At 45.5% G+C, this 17,938-nt stretch overlaps 1 protein-coding gene across 1 annotated transcript in view; it reads right to left on the bottom strand.

The window, feature by feature from the left end:
* The window catches only part of utrn (utrophin), a 285,060-nt gene that overhangs the window by 210,134 nt on the left and 56,988 nt on the right, over positions 1-17,938 (bottom strand). Inside the window, 15 exon segments of the mRNA XM_083790820.1 lie at positions 39-209; positions 1,201-1,329; positions 3,430-3,609; positions 3,748-3,918; positions 4,111-4,266; positions 4,868-5,041; positions 5,593-5,724; positions 7,534-7,695; positions 8,154-8,303; positions 9,487-9,621; positions 10,382-10,579; positions 12,598-12,768; positions 13,067-13,222; positions 13,717-13,827; positions 14,499-14,636. Coding sequence (XP_083646946.1) covers positions 39-209; positions 1,201-1,329; positions 3,430-3,609; positions 3,748-3,918; positions 4,111-4,266; positions 4,868-5,041; positions 5,593-5,724; positions 7,534-7,695; positions 8,154-8,303; positions 9,487-9,621; positions 10,382-10,579; positions 12,598-12,768; positions 13,067-13,222; positions 13,717-13,827; positions 14,499-14,636 — 2,334 coding nt within the window.

Raw genomic sequence — 17,938 nt, forward strand, 5'->3', positions numbered from 1 at the left:
GATGTGTGTCGATCTACACACACGTGCGTGCGTGGTACCTTGGTGGTCTTTATATGCTGGGAGATTTTGTCGAAGTTCCGGTTGAGCTCCGCCAGCTTGGGCTCCACTACGTCTCGGCAGGCGGGCCCTCTGCTGGTCATCAAGATGATAGCCTGGTCTCTGACGCTGTCCACGCGCAGACCGATGTCATCCAGCTCTTCCAGAACACGCTACATGCATGGACACACACACACACACACACACACACACACACACAAAAAGACACATTTTCACATCACATAATAGTAGACAGTAGAACAATATACAAAAGTACAAACATCATATGAGGGGGACCAATAAATAAGAAGAATACAAAACGTTACAATTCATGTTGAATAAATAATAATAATATGTAGGACTGTGATGTTTAGATGCAATCGTTCTGTTTTTCTAGATCAGGGCTTTAGTTTTACGATATATATCCGAGAGTATTACGGTTTTATGGAAGATACTTCTGAACATGTTTTCTCTTTCTAGTTTGACCACTTCAAATGCTCTTTACTCTTAAAACTACTAATAACTGAAAATAGCCGATCTACAAGCTCACAACACTGGTAGACATACAGTACTGGCTGCTGACTACTGAATTCAGTCCAAAGACTGAATTCAGTAAATCAGTAAACTGGTTACGATAGACTAGCGTCTGTCTGTCTCCTATTCACTTCCCATGATTTTGGACTGGCACATTCTTCACCTGATCAGATTAGAGAGCACGTGTCGGTACACAATGACTACTACTCTTACACGCTTTTTGAGTGGTGCAACCACTCCAAGGAACAGCAATGTCCGTGTTAAGTGTTAACCTATGTGTGTGGCTATGTGTGTGGCTATGAGTACCAATAGGAGCAAAAGTGGCGCTGTTGTGCCAGAAACAGAGAGAGAGAGATAGTGTTGCACTGTTGCTAATTACAGAGAGAGAGAGAGAGAGAGAGAGAGAAGGGGGGGGGGGAGTTGCACCACTCAGTTCACACAGGTGTGATTTTAGCAACAGAGCTGGGGGAAAAAATGGCTGTCTCTGCCGTCAAGCAGTAAATCTCAGTCGAATGGAAAAGGGCAGATACTCTTCCTCACGTTCTCCACGACTCCCGTCTTTCTCCCTCTTTTCAGCTCTTAATCAAGCCATGTCCTAGACTAGTACAGTATGTATGTACTATAGAGTACCTTGACCATCCTCTCCCTCTCGGCCGTGGACAGCCTCTCTGCCTCATCCAGGTGGATCTGGGTCTGGTAGAGCCAGGTGCTGATGTGAGCCAGGTTCTCGTCAAAGATCTCCACCTCATTCTGGTGATTCTACACAACAGGAGAGAGAAGTGGTTAACATCATGGTTTCAATGCTGACCCGACTGTACCATGTTACCATGTTCTGTTCTGTAAAACATATTTTATAATAAAGGAACATTTTGTAACATGGGAATTTGTTTTCCTTTTCCCTACGCGGCTGCTACCTCCCCATAGTTGGCCTCCTGGGGAGAGTGTCGACAACCACACACTGTGAGGAGTTTCACCGGTAAAGCTTAACAGAAGTGTATGCTTTCTCTCTCACTCTCTGCTCCACTCCCCCGCCACCAACCAGCATGAGTCACTAAATACAGCAACATGGACCAAATTCCCTGCTGGCTTCAGAACCTATAACACAGCCATTTATGCCTATCGGAACGCACAGCACAGAGGAGTTGAAACCCATAGTCTAGTAATTGTGGTGGCAAAATTCATATACCATCGTGGTACTGAATAATTTAATGTAGCGGCAACATTACATTAAGCCTACTAGTAGATGAAACTTTTAACCCTATGAGTATCACCTGTTTTCCATGACAAACTCATTACAGACTGTCAACTCGTGCAAACTGCAAACCTTTTTCAAACGTGCCGACTCTGTGAGGCAACTAAAGAATAGAGCCCATGTAAGGTGTTAGCGTCTCTGTGTACAGTATAAAGATGTGTGGGACATGTGTGTAAGGGGTCTGGGGGACACTCTGGAGGGAGACACTAGTCTCTCTGGTGTGATGACATTGCAGTCCTGCTTCTTCCTGATCTGTTTAATTACTTAAAAACTCTGTGTGTCCATAGGTCATTGTTTTACTGGTTATGCTCTTTCCTCATAGTGAGTTTCTATGGAGTGGCAGCGTTATGCGGTGTGACAGCGTGATTTCTGAATATGTGACTACAAGGCACAAGCGCTACTTTACCATCGGAGGAGATATACTGTAGTATATTAAAATATATCTGAACACCAAAATAATCCTGTGTTTCCACTGTATTGCACTGGGTTTGAAGACTGTATTGAGTCAATTGAAAATACCCATCTTCTATTAGTCGATCTACAAGCTCACAACGTGTCGATGTAGATCGGCTAGTTGAAACAATTTTAATGTTTTTCAAAATAGTAATAAAAGGCAAAGAAGTTTAGGGATACAGGGTTTAGCACTGACGGAAATAGGGCCCCCATTCGCCTCATGCTGCTCTGCTTTGTTTATCTCATCTCATCATCTACAAATTCAATAAATGTCATCCAAGGTTGAGTGGATGGTTATATACGTTGACTTCTATGATTTAATTATGATATTCTGAGATATCCTGGAGGGGGCACAATGTGAATATAAATTTGAACAAATATGATAGAGATACAGTGATTTTGCATTCAATTCATAAATCACTAAAATTGACACAGATACAGTATTTATAAATAATCACTATTTTGCCAAGTATATTCGTACAGTATAAGCCTAGGGAATTTGTTTGTTTTGGTTGATGCATTGCAGTGACCAGGAACAGATATTCATATAGAAACAATAGGCCTAGTTAATTTGAATAACAGCACTGAAAATTTATCTATGTGGGCAACATTTGTACATTTAAAGACAAATGCTTGAAACGTTGTCCATGAACCAAGTGTTGGAACAGCAACATTTGCCTCTTTTTTTTAGGGGGGCTATCCCCTCCTATGCCCAGCTTTGTGTGAACACAAACACTGGCTGATGATTGGCTGATAACCCCATAGCGATGATTTGATTGGCTGAGAACGGAATGTGATGTATGATAAGAGGCGCCCCTCACTTCACACATAAGTGTGAATATTAATTTATTTTGCTCGCTCTAAGCCAGTCTGCCAACGTAGTCATATTTTCATTCATGTTTGTTGCAATATCCTCATTGCATGCAGAAATAACATCCCAAGCGTGCACATGTAAATCACGATTATGATTTACATCATCGTAATCGTTGCGGCTCTTGAAGCAGACAGGCGTCAAGCAGTTCAAGAACTCTATAGTTCCTGGAACTTTTTTTTTCTTCAATTACTCTACTTTGATCGTATTGGATTTCTGTGGTGCAACAATCTCCAGCATCAATTATTTTAAACACTTCAAATCTCCCAAAACGTGCTCTCACCAGCACCGCACTGAGCCAGTCTTCAGTCCAGGTACGGACTCGGCCCCAGCTCTCATTTAGCCTGCAGAGCCTGTCCTCCAGCTGAGCCTCGCTGCCCTCCACCAGGGTCTGCAAGCCAGCGCTGGTCTCCATCAGGCCGGACAGCTCCGCTTTACGCCGTTCTGTCTCCTTCAACAGACCCTGGACGATGGACAAAGTACACACACACACATTTTAATTTTATTAGGCTGTATGCAATGAACTCAAAGCGGTTTGCGCACACACGCACACACGCACACACACACACACACACACACACACACACACACGGCCACTCACGTTAGCCCAGACAATCTCAGCATCGATGTCCGCCGGCATGTCTCCAGAGGAGTTCTTGAGCTGGAGTTGAACCTCGCTGGTGGTCAGCCAGTCCTGCAGCGCAGCACTCTCTTTGTGGAACTTCTGAGAGAGAGACAGAGCCTTCTCCAGGTCCTGTTTGCCCTCCGTCACCTGAGCAGTAGTTTATAGCACAAGAGACATTAACCATGACAAGCCGCATACGTGCCTCGCGATATGTTTATTAATAATATGTACTGTATAGCCCAATGTGACGTGTGATGTCATTTTTATATCCCCACTTGCGGAACGTACGGTCGTAAATGAAGCTCAAATGAGTGAAGCGAGAGCCAAGTAAAGCATTACCTGTGCCCCCAGGTCGTTGTAGAGCATTTTGAGGGCGGTGAGCTGCTCATCCATGGACTTGGGGTTCTCCGTCTGCTGCTTCTGGACGATCTGTCTGCCCGTCTTTATCACCGTCTCAACCTCCAGCTTCACCTCACTTAGAAGTTTGTACAGCTTCTGCACGGGCAAAAGAGAGTGGTGGTGAATGTGTGTGTGTGTGTGTGTTCATGTGTTCGTGTGTGTGTGCGCGCGCGCGCGTGCATGTGTGTGCGTGGTTTGTAAAAAAATAAAAAAAATAAAAAAAGGCATAATATGGAATGGGACCGGACCTTTTTCCCAGAAGTGGTTCTATAAGTTAATGAAGAGACTTCACAAGGACAATTGGAAACTTCAGACTGTAACTCTTCTCCCGGACAAGCCATTTACTAATAATATGTGTGTGACGACCCCCATACCCATCCTTGTCTTAAATCCTTGCCAGTGACGAGGCTCACTGCAACGTCCTTAAAACCATTCCGAATAATCTCAGCCGCAACTAAAGCCTTTAATGAGTCTGTGAGATAATAAAAAAAATGAAGGCAGTCCGCAGACTGTTCTCGACTTCCCAGGTTGCTTTATTGAAGTGGAGACCCGTTACGGGTCGAAACGTTGCATCTCATCTTCAATAAAGTTGTGTATCTTTTGTTCAGCACGTGTAGAAGTTTTTTGAGACGTGTGTGCTTCTCTTGGGGCTCTATATGGCCTGTGAGATGAACAGACAGCTGCGTGTTCTTCTCACCATGCAGTCATTGAGGTGGGTCTGGATGCTGTCCGGTTCCACCTCCCTGACGTCCAGCACATGGAGCTCGGCCTGGGCACCGTCCAGGACCCGCTTGCAGTCAAGCATGCGCTGCTCGAAGTTAGCAGGCTTCTGGAACAGCTGGTACTTTGTGGAGATCTCCCTCAGTTTCCTCTGTCAAAGAGCGGGGAGAGGGGAAGGAGTTACTAAACCGCTGTACAATGGGACCAGGGCCATTCACACAATACACTGATGGCTGGTGGGCTGTGGATGGCGCTTTTGTTTGCCATTCATGGTTGTTTTTTGTTTCTTTTGGTTGAAAGTATGATTACCGTTTGAAAAACAATGATGGATGTTATTTTATTTTTTTCGAAAAGGTCGAAAAGTTACACACAAATATGAAGTGACCTACTGTATTACAGTGCCACCACAAAAGGCGTATTATTATAGATTATAAACAATCGGCGTGGAGGTTCGTCCTTGGCCTACTAGGTGCGTCCGTGCAAAGTTTCACGCCGAACCAGTCCAGTGGTGTCTGAGAGATTTAGGTGTATATGTATGTACACAGGCCCACTGGCGCAACAGGCCGACAAAAGGCAAAAACAAGCCTGCTTTTGGGACATGCTGCACACAAACAGACAGACAGAGACAGACAGACAGACCAGAGAGAACATGGGTGCGTGGTGTGCAGTCAGACTGTAGGTGGCACTGTTGTCCCAGTATACCTGCAGTTGGTCCAGCATGGTCCCGCCACGGGCAGCCTTGCCGTCGGCAGCTGCGGGGGGCAAGTTGACCACGTTCCTCCTCCTCATCTCCTCCACGGTTACCTCGTGGGCCGATATCTCTGCACCGATGGTCTGGACGGAGGACACAGGAGTTCAGTGAGTGCTTTCTGTGTTAGTATTATATTTCACTGTTTCACCAGGTAGTTAAGCAGGTTCCTTCACACTGCATTTGTGGTTATTTATTAGGTAATTGGGTAAAGAATAGAGTATTCAGACAGTTCTTTCATTTCTAACTAAGGTATCAATTAGGTAGTCAGATGTGGGAGTGTTTTGGTTAGGATAAAGTGTGGGGATCGAACCCCGACCTCCCAGTTTCAGGGCAGACACTCTAACCACAAGGCCACTGTCTGGTCTACAGTAAGTTCCTCTCCGTGGACCGTAGCTGTGTTAAGAGTGGGTTGCGTAAAATGGCAAATGGTGCATTTATATAGCGCCATTATCCACGGCGCTTTACGTAGATTGTGCATTACATTCACCCATTCACACGCAACAACATTCATACACCGATGGCGGCGGAAACCATGCAAGGCACCAACCAGCACATCAGGAGCAATTAGGGGTTCAGAGTCTTGCTCAAGGACACCTCGACACCAACTCTCTGGGGGAGCCCCGGGTTTGAGCTGGCAACCTTGCCGTTACCATCCAGCCACTCTACCCCTGAGCCACTGCCCCCCCCCCCCCCCCCCCGCTAATGTGCGTGCATTACGGCGCGTGTGCGCCTCAAATTATGGAAGTTAACACAAGCCAACGGGCAGATGCTGATGAGTTTTGACTATGACCAGACTACATTCGGTCTATTCGACCTGACAATTTGGCTCGTAGAGAAGTGAAAGTGGCCAAACTGGCCATTGTGTATGTACTATATCTATTGGCAATAGATGTATATTGTATAGCAACAGATGTAGTCATTCATATATTATACAATGTACATTTTGAGGTTCAATCATTCAGAGATCCAGTGCAGCTGTCTAGGGCCTTATCACAGTGGCCTCAGTGTTTATTTGTATTCTTGACCCTTACTGGCAACCTATTTTTTAACAACAGTTATTTTTCTTACATAGTTTTGCTGCTGCTAATCGTGGCCTCAATTTACTTAATTCATCAAGTATATTCTTAGTCTTTGGATTCTTCATAAAAGGAATGAAAACTAACCGTTTAATAAACAGTTTGTAGAATAAGCACAGGAAAGTACAGTTCAATACAGATCCAAAAGAACACAGTTTCTCAGCCACTGCTACAGAGCTGACAATGAGGTTACATCTTCCCTTCTTCTCTGGAGTCCTGCCTCAAAGCAGACCAGAGGTAGAAAACTGTCGTTCTCTGATGTCATCGCTATAGGGACACATGCATCAGTAGGCAGGAACTGGGGATGGCAATGAAGGACCGGAAAGTCTGCCGTGGCATTGTGAAATCCATGATCCATGAAAAAAAATAAACAAGAAAGCACTGGGCTTATTTTCATCGGGGTCCTCCATTTTCAATTCCTCAGAAACTTGAACAAAGTGGATTTCCTGGACAAAGTGGATAGACATAAAAAGGTGTCTAGACGCCTCTTCCGGTTATGGGGCGTGTGTCTCTGTTCTGTTGAAGGCAAACATTTCCCGAGAGTCCTTGCAAAGCATAGCGGAATGGTGGACGGATTGAATTGATAAGTCCCGGAAAAGACACGCTGTGATTGGCCAGTAGTCACTTGAGTGGCAGCGAGAGACACGGAGGAGTCACATGAGTGACGTCACTCGGGCAGCGACGCAGCGTGCCTCCAGCACTTCCGCTTGACTTCCCTGCCTTCAATGGAGACACGTCGCTCCAATGAACTTCAGCGGCCAATGAGGCATCTACGGTATTTCTTCTTAATAATTATATAACTATGAGTTACACTACCTGTGCCTGCTGCGGGAGCTGGAAGGCGTCGACGCGGTCCGTGAGGTAGGACGTGAGCGTGTGGTCCAGCTGGCTCAGAGCTTCCTGCAGGGTCTGGAGAGCCTGCTCGTTCTCTCTGAGGCTCTGCAGCTGCTGCTCCAAGCTGATCTGCCTGCTCACAGCCTGGGGAGGGGGGGGGGGGGGGGGATGGGCTTTTATGTCCGTTGCATTCAATAATGTCCAGTTAAGCCTGAATCGTTTGCCCTTATTTGCTATCAAGGGAAATGTTTTCAAATCCATGTACTCGAATACAGGAGTTCTCAACCTGGGTGGCACGACCCCTCGGAGATGTTGCCAAATGAAAGTATGAAAATAAATATTTTATTTTTCGAATGGCTAGAAAATGGAAATTAAGAGTTTGACCAAGTTTGACGCGAGAAATGACCAAAGCATTTCTGGGGGTCCCCGAGACAAAAACGTTGAGAACCCCTGCTCCAATACACACTGGAAGTTTGTATATATAAGTGTGAATATTTAAAGCGAGGACAACAACAACAAAAACAAGAAAGAAGGAAGGGGGGAAAACACGCACGCACGCACACGCACTAAGAGAGAGAGAGAGAGAGAGAGAGGGTGCTGACCTGGTTGCTGAGCTGGTCGTAGCGTGAATTGAAGGCCTCTAGTTTTTCACTAATGAGTTCATCCAAAATACCTCCGTCTATCAGCGTCTGACCCAGTTCTCTGATCTGGGTCCGGTTGTCCCCCGGATGACGCAGCACGCTCTCCAACGACTGGACGTTGGAAGCAGGGATGGAGAGAGAGAGAGAGAGAGAGAGAGAGAGGGAGAGAAAGAGAGACAACGACAGTGAGTGGAGGACTCTACATGATGACGATGACAAAAGAATAGAGGGAAACTACATAGAAAAAAACGACCAAAAACAGAGAAATGGGGAAATGGAATTGTACATAAACACGCATTTGTTGTTGGATTAAAAAAAAACAGTAAGAGGTGGACGGATGAAGGAGCAGGAGGACGAGGATGAGATAGTTCCACATGATGCCGTCCGAGAGTGGCAGAACGTCACGTTGACTGGGAAAGGGAATGGAGATGTAAAAATGAAATTCTACAAAAAAAGGAGGTGAAAAAGGTGTTCCCTTTTCTTACAAAAACAAAAGAAAAAAAACATACCATGAACAAAAGCACCCTTCAAAAAGGTTAAGTCCAGCACCATGCCTGCACGGAAACCAAGAGTACAGTATACAGGACAGAGATAGTGAGGAACGCTCTGGACAGGACCCGCAAGAAAGAACAGCAGAAAGACATTAACAAAGTGAGCGACAGGTGAACTGAATGAATGAGTGCGTTGAATGAACGAGTGATCACGCGTGGGAGTGACTGCATATAGAAGTGTGTGTGTGTGTGTGTGCGTGCGCACGCGCTCGCGTGGAAAGACCAAAGAAAGACCGCTCGCGCACCGATAACCAGCGTTACAATAGATAGCAAATCAAAAGACACCGAGCGCTGACAGACAGGAAATGAGAAACACGCCCCGAGAGTGACAGCAATAGACATTGTTTACGTGGCATCATATAAATGTCTGTTTCCAGACAGAGACACAGCCTGGAGTGGTCACTCTGATTAGGACACAGGGACAGAGAGAGAGGGAAGGGGGAGAGGGGGGGAGGGGGATGGGAAGGTGGGGCAGAGGAGGTGAGAGAGAGAGAGGAATGGATAAAGGCAACAATAGAAAGGGGTCTTCAGTTTCCTGCATCATATCATCGCGTGACCTTAAAGAAGTGTCACAGTGATCGAGAGCGATTCTGACACCCACACTGCAGGCTCTCTACAGATATAGAAGCACACAGAGGGGAGGGGGGGAGGAAGGAAGGACCAGAGGGTGAATAAAAAGTAGGAAAAAAGTGTGTGCATGTGCGTGTGTGTGTGTGTGTGTGTGTGTGTGTGTGCGCGTGCACCTCCAGAGCTTCATTGACAGCCTCCGTGCTCTCCGGTAGGTTCTCGGTGGAGAGGACCTTCTCCTCCAGAGTGCCTAACCAATTCTGCTCCATGTCCAAGTACTGCAGCAGTTCCATCCAGCAAGACCACACCTCCTACACACCCCCCCCCCCGCACACAGTACACACAATCAGCATTTATTTTATGCCACTATTATTTTATGCCACTAGACACCCAAGGCCCCGAGGGAGAGGTTGTGCCGAATAGGGAGGTGACGTTATAGCACAGAAGGTATACAAGATGAGCAAAACTTTTAAAGTGCACACTAAATAACAACAGGGAGGAGGGACTGTCTTTGTTTATTTTACAACAGTGAAGAATCCCTCATCATATTGTGTGCAACACTGTCTGGGTGAACGGACAGAATCAACACATGCATAATGCGGCTGACATTTCAACCTCGTGCCAGTGCCAGGGGCTCGCTGCAAAGTGTCAGCCCCTTAAACCATGACCTTCTACCAGGGACTCTGCTCATATGCTTTCTTCTTCTGTGGCAGGAAGATGTCCCTGGCCTGTTTGCATGAAGTCCATGTTCACGTGATGCTATAGATCATGAAAAATGCAACGCGCGGCCGGCCACTCTCACTTGCTCCCTCCCTAACATCTTGCTGTTAGAGCCCTCTGGTGAAGGCCTACTCTAGTTTCACTCCATTTGGTTTCATTTTACACTCTCAAGAGTTACATTATTGTTAAACATCTATCACAATTAGAGCATGTAAAATATGTCTTATTTTGATCGTCTGTTATCTCTCCTAATGTTACCAATACAGCATGGAATTGTAGACAAAATCTTATTCAACGATAACGAAATATTCTTAAGAGTTAAAAAACACTGCTCCAGCACAAACGGGTTACCTCCAGAGTGTGACACTTGCTCTTGAAGCGGTCACACAGCTTGTGGTAGTTGGCCAGCACTCCCCCGAGCTCCGAGGTCAGCTCCTGTCCACTCCCGCCGCCACCACCGGGGGGCGACGTTCTGGACACCAGCGTGTTGATGTTGTCCTTGAGGATCTTGACGCGGACCTCCTTCTGCAGCACATCCTCTTTAGCCCTCTGAGAGACGTGAATGCGACGGGCGAGAGAGAGAGAGGGACACTGATCCTTAGCTGCATGTTCTGTTCATTTATCCATTTGCAATTAACACAACTAGAGCGGTGCCCGTTGGGCACTGGCCTATTTGGAACGATGCAAGTCACATGCCCCACCCAGTTATTATGCGTGTTCCTTTCATAACCATATATGGAGTTATTTGTCAGGCATGCCCAAATATGGAGTATATGCAGATGTCAGAACTTCATTGTGATGTCAGAGCAGGTCAGCTCCATATATGGAGATGTCCAGAGCCCGGGCAGAGGCTTTTTGTGCTGGTTCTGGACAAGGGCACTGCATGCACTCCCCTGTGGTGGTGTGGAACCAGGGGGGCAGTCAGACAGATATTTTGTGAAGCCACTGAGGAAATCGGGATTTCCTGAAAGTTCATATAATGGCCTGTTGTGGCGCTGTCATTGGGCCCAAAAAAACCCATAGCCCCATAGAAGTCCATGTATTTGGGCCCAACTTCACCTAGACTGTATTACCTTAATAAACATGGTCATGAATACTTTCTGCTTCCAGTCACTAGGTTAAAGTCTCATTTCTAATGTCATAATATTCTTTTTGGAAAATGATGGTCCCATTTATTAAGAAAATGACCATAAAGTCGCGTATGTTCTGAGGGGCGTGGCTACCGTTACAGTCAATGATCGGGATTCCCCTCCCACTCGAGTCAAAATAAAAACCAACTAAGAAGAAGGGGGGAAGTCCCGCCTCGTTTTTGGGCCAGCCAATGGGCCAGCTGGGCCCAAACGGATCTAGAAAGATGGCGATTTACAATTCAAGGACTGACAGGGACAAGGACTGTTAGACCCGGGGAACGCTTTGTCCATATTTTTTACAGTCTATGTGTGTCAAATTTCAAGTCTGTGGGGCAAATCCTGGTCTCTAAAACTGCCTCCCCCTGGCCAGCCGGGGCGCCTGATGGAGGGGAAAGGAACTGGTTGGAATAACGTGTTCCTTCCACGCGCTACGTCCAACCAGGGAAAGTCCCCCCTGTCAGGTGTAAAGGAGCAACTTGGACACTCAGGCATGAAGGAAGCATGAGTTCAAGTCCGTTGCTCTCCCCAGGTTGGCGGAGGGTGTGTAGAGCCCAGGATCACATTAGATAATTGACACAGGGGTGAAAAATGGGTTACAAAATCGTGGGATAAAAATTATAAAAGAAAAAAAAGTCTGTGGGGCGAACGCTTCTTGAGTTATGTGGATTGCAGACGTACGTACACTAGTTTTTTTTTTTAAGGCCTCAAGATCAGCTAGATTATATGTATGGTCACCAATGTACACAGTTTATAAATGTACAAATATTATTAAAACAAAAAGAAAACTTGTTTTACATAATAAGTAGTAAAAATCACTAGAAGTAGAAGCCCTAATACACGGAGACGTGGTGCATTTATATTTGGAGCAGTTGAGACGGCGCAGCACAGAATCTGTTCTTGAGAGATTACTAAGCGACAGATACAACAAGAAATTAGATCTACTATTTTTGAAAAATCGTGAAAATGTGAGCAAATCTTTGAATATATATATATATATATTATTTCACAGCGAACGTTTGTAACTCAAATCTTTGCTTCTGGGAGGAACACATTTTGAGATGGGGGCCAATTACATAAAAATGTCCCGGTCCTTTTTTTCGGAAAACTGATTTAGAAGACATTTGACAGACGAAGAATCTGTTCTCAGGTCTAAATGGGTTAACCCATTTTGGGCGGGAACCCCTTATGGTGTTTTAAGCATTATGTCATACTTTAGCTATTGAAAAATAGCAGATCTACAAGCTCATAGCGCGCCACCGAGTGGCGCGCTACGAGCTTGTAGGTCTGCCATTTTTTAAAAATCGTGAAAATATTTAGAAGGATTTATTTTATTTTTATTTTTAGGTCAGGCCTAAACGGGTCAACAACCCAGCAGCACCACTCCAGTCCACACTGAAAAAGAAATAATGGAACGGTCAAATGGCATCATGTCTGAACCTTCATCTCCTCCAGCGCTGCCTCCAGCTCCTCGGGACTCTTGTACTCAAAGTCCCTCATGAGGAACTCCTCGTCCACCTGGGCCATCCACTCCTGCATCTCCGCCAGGTCCTTCTGACGGTTCACCTGCCTCTCCCGGCTCTCCGCCACGCGCTCCTGGTGCCTCAGCAGCTGCAGGGGAGAGACGCACGTTAGTTAGTGCACGTTAGTGCAGTCATTCCATTTGAAAATGTCGAATGACGAATTGGATGACACTGCATGTATTTGTTGATCGTTAGTGTGCTCTTTAACCCATTTTTACCTGATTTAAAAAAAAAAGTATTTTTAAAGAATATATTCAAAGATTTGTGCGGAAGTGGAGATTCTTTTCCATCCACCAGCTGTCTAAAAACAGTGCGCAGCTGCTGTGTGCAGCCGAGAACGTGCGCGGCTCTTTAGATAGTGTGGCAGCACCTTGAGACATCCTCACCTCTTTGCTGAGGGTGTCCCACCTGGCCTGGCACTGGTCCAGTTTATCCTGGCCCCACTCGGCCAGGCCCGGCACCGCGGCACCCTGCAGCGCACTCACGTTCTCCCTCATCTGCTTCAATGAACTCTCCACTGGCTCCATCTCAGTCACATACTCCTGATGGAAAGACGCAACACGCAAAGCAAAGCAGAACAACCCAAGTCAGTCCATCTACTGTACCTGTGACACAAGTTCATTCACATGAGTGAGGTGAGCTATTTGACAGTTTTTCTGTAAAATCTAATCATTCGTAATTTTGCCCTAATAGCAACGGAATTCAAAATAGTCCATGACAAAATAATAAATGGTAAGTTCCCATTTTGAAACGATCAAACTGGACGTGAACCGAATCCAGCGATGACCATTCAATGTTAAATGGTTGCGTGAATCATGAACAACTTTAAACTCATTCATTGCCAAGCACTTATTTTACGTGTTTTGATTGAAAGCCAGGAGCGCCAGGAACATCTTTTACGAGCTATTCATTTGGGAATTATCTCACTATTATCACATGTCTAGCAGCAGCCCCTTGGTAATGGTGGATTTCGCTTCCTGATTTTCGGGGAAGGGGTTTCAAAATAACAGGGATAATTCTCAAAGACCTCTCTGACCTGACACTGGTTAAGCTCCTCCTTTAACCTCTCGTCGCCTTGCCCCGTTGCGTCCCGTGACATCAGTTCCTGCACCGCGTCCAGCCAACGTTCCACCTCCACCACTTTCACCTGGCAACGTTCAAGACATCAACACTAACATTTTAAAAGCGGCACACATCTAAAAGTTATTATGAAGTGTTAAAAGAGAGAGAGAGAGTTCTTAGCTGCTTAGAGTGCGTAACACTTAAGTCAGAGGTCCTCAACCTTTGTTTAAATTGAAAGGACTATTAAGACCTTTTTAATTCCTCAAAAAGAAAGAAAAGAAAAAGACCAACTCTGCATCAAAAGTAATCAACAAACTGTATAATAAAAACTGGTCAAACATTGGCCAAATTGTCAAATCTACAAGGCTACAACGCCTCGCTTATTTATCTGTGGAGCCAAAAATGTAATGACTCAACTTTTACATTCCAAGTATTTATCGGGGTGGGTTCAAATATAATTATTTTGGGTGGTCCCCAGTTCAAATATAATTATTTTGGGTGGTCCCCAGTTCAAATATAATTATTTTGCGTGGTCCCCAGTTCAAATATGATTATTTTGGGTGGTCCCCAGTTCAAATATGATTCTTTTGGGTGGTCCCCAGTTCAAATATGATTATTTTGGGGGGTCCCCAGTTCAAATATGATTATTTTGGGGGGTCCCCAGTTCAAATATGATTATTTCGGGGGGTCGCAACCTGAAAAGGTTGAGAGCCACTGTCTTAAGATATTAACGCTGTTGAGTATTGGTCACTCTACCTGGTTGTCCTTCAAACTACCCAGCATGCACTGCAGCGTACCAAGCTGGTCACGTGCCTTGGAGGAGAGCTGACTCCATCTTTGTAGTTCCGCTGGGTCAGAAGCTTGTTGTGTCTGCTCTATCTCCAGACACAAGCCCTGACAGGCGAGAGACAATTATCATTTTTTCAACTGACATTCTACACAATATGGTACAACTTTCTGCTACCAAAACATAAATCAGGCTTAATTGATTCCTTCCTACTATTAAATGGTTTACAAATGTATGCTGAAGTGATGTCCAAAACATTTTTAATGACGTGTGTCACTGTCATTACTATAGTGGACCGTGATGAAGGCCTCGCTGGTCACCTGTGTGTTTTTACTTGAACTGAACAGAGCTACCTTGAACCTTCTTTTAAGTTCATCGCCTTATATATTTTCCAACGGTGATGCCTACAAAGGAAATTAGAAATGAACTTAATAGAACTCTTGTTGTCCATGAAGAAATAATGGTCTGCGTCTGCAACAGAGTACAGACATCGTGCAAACTCCAGCTTTTCACCAGAGGAGAATTTTATTTAAATTTTTTATCCAAAATGAGTTAATAGCACAGGCGGACTCTTCACATACTAGAGCATGTCTGAAATAAGTGTCAGAGCTGAAATCGACATGTAAATGAAATAAATGCTTAAACATGTAGCTAGGTGTAATGTTAGAGGCCACAGAAGTGAACCTTTCAAGCCCATTTTCTCAACTCGCTGTTTTCTGCAAGACATTACTCTATAAGTCATATCTCCAAAACTGGTGGGTCAAACTGAACAACCAATATGTCAGTTTGAAAAATACAATGGCAGCCCCTCAGTCAAATCTGGTCACAAATGTTTACCAAAGAAAGCCACATTGCAACAAACACAAAAATCACACAGAGGCTTGTAAGGAACAAAGGAGGGGAGAGAGAAAGATAAACTGTAATGGGATTCAAAATCTGTCTAGTCGGAGCAGCAGCTGCTGTCACAGAGCGGGGTGTTGTGGCCGTCTGGTCATTTCTATTCTGTCATACGACAGCGGCGCGGCAAAAAGAGCCAAATCTACAAGCTCATGTTGCGTCATATCGTGACGCATCGCGATGCCAGTAGATACGTTAGTTTTCAGCACGTGACACACCGTCGTCATACGACAATTCATTTCTCCTGGGTTGACTGCTTCCACACTGCTGTTAGGACCTCTGAGCCACAGGCCTGCTGTGGGCACGGTGCCCAGAATGTGCCAAGCACCCTCCTCACCCACCACCACCCCCCCCTCCCCCCGGGCCCCGGCACCATGGTCTATCTGCCACGATAACAAGGCCTCGGACTGGCCCACATTCCATTGGAACAGGAGGAGGCGTGCACACAAAACGACACACACACACACAGCTATTCTTCTATGCTGTGGTCTTAACAGACAGTGGAAAAGGAAGTGAGTGTCTCAGAATGGGATTCATTGTGTGCTGCAGTAAAAAAAAAAGAAGAAAGAAAAAGCCACATGGGATGGCACACTATCAGACACTGCACTGGTAACAATGGAAGCTTTTTCTTTTTTTTTGGTCTGGCGCAGCAGGCTATAACATCCCAGAGGTCCACAGACAACTGTGCCATCATTCACAGTTGTCAAGATGAAATACCAGAATACAACACAGCAACAAACACTATATTGAGATTCATCCGCTGACTGACTATCACTGCAATATGAATGAGTTATTCTCCAGTGGGGCAAATGGCCTTAACGGGCAAATTATTGTTGTGTACAATAGGTGAAAACATTGTTTCAGAGGAGGTCTGAACACACTCTTTCCCTCAAATACAGTGAATGATTGCCTCTAGTCATCCTTGATGACATATTATGTATGTACGAGGAATTTGAGGTCGTTGCACTTGTCTCCAAACTCCACAACCACACTTGCACTGGCTCCCTCCAGGAGGCACACCCTCCGGATTTAGATAGCTACTGATGCATTGTTTACTACCAGGCAGTGTACCCCTAAAATACATTCAAAAGGGTATCTTTGAAAAACAAAGAAAAGACACTTGCCAAAATGCTGAAATAAAGAGCAACATATATAATCTATGCTCTTTTGCCCTACGCACCGGTCACTAGCCTTCTGAGGTGTGCATTGGCCTTTTGTGTACCACCCCTAACAGCTCTAGGGAGTAAGGATGTCCAGGAGTAATAAAATACCACCTGAGCGAGTGAGCACAAGTGGAGTTCTGGAGCCAAGCTTACTGAGAGCTGAGAAGGACTTGTATTAGACCCCCCCCATGTAGTCGTTATGCCAATTAATCCCCACCCCGCACACATGTATGTGTTGTCACTGCTGTTGCATCCTACTGACTTAGCTGCCAGTGAGGAGGAGCCCCCACCGGGAGGACGTAGAGACGTTGTTCTACTCCTCCCGCCCAACACTCCCTGCTGACAGATGCCACCCCGGCCCCGGCTTCCCTCCACCGAACGGGGGCCAATTGTGTTCGTACAAACCCTGTACAGTACAAACCCTGTACAGTACAAACGCTGTACAGTACAAACGCTGTACAGTACAAACGCTGTACAGTACAAACGCTGTACAAACGCTGTACAGTACAAACGCTGTACAGTACAACCAGTACAAACGCTGTACAGTACAACCAGTACAAACGCTGTACAGTACAAACCCTGTACAGTACAAACGCTGTACAGTACAAACGCTGTACAGTACAACCAGTACAAACGCTGTACAGTACAAACGCTGTACAGTACAACCAGTACAAACGCTGTACAGTACAAACGCTGTACAGTACAAACCCTGTACAGTACAAACGCTGTACAGTACAAACCCTGTACAGTACAAACGCTGTACAGTACAAACGCTGTACAGTACAAACGCTGTACAGTACAAACGCTGTACAGTACAAACGCTGTACAGTACAACCAGTACAAACGCTGTACAGTACAACCAGTACAAACGCTGTACAGTACAAACCCTGTACAGTACAAACCCTGTACAGTACAAACGCTGTACAGTACAAACGCTGTACAGTACAACCAGTACAAACGCTGTACAGTACAAACCCTGTACAGTACAAACCCTGTACAGTACAAACCCTGTACAGTACAAACCCTGTACAAACGCTGTACAGTACAAACCCTGTACAGTACAAACCCTGTACAAACGCTGTACAGTACAAACCCTGTACAGTACAAACGCTGTACAGTACAAACGCTGTACAGTACAACCAGTACAAACGCTGTACAGTACAAACCCTGTACAGTACAAACCCTGTACAGTACAAACGCTGTACAGTACAAACCCTGTACAGTACAAACGCTGTACAGTACAAACGCTGTACAGTACAAACCCTGTACAGTACAAACGCTGTACAGTACAAACCCTGTACAGTACAAACGCTGTACAGTACAAACCCTGTACAGTACAAACGCTGTAC

This window comes from Protomyctophum parallelum (genome assembly GCF_964188405.1).
Source record: "Protomyctophum parallelum genome assembly, chromosome: 19".
Lineage (NCBI taxonomy): Eukaryota > Metazoa > Chordata > Actinopteri > Myctophiformes > Myctophidae > Protomyctophum > Protomyctophum parallelum.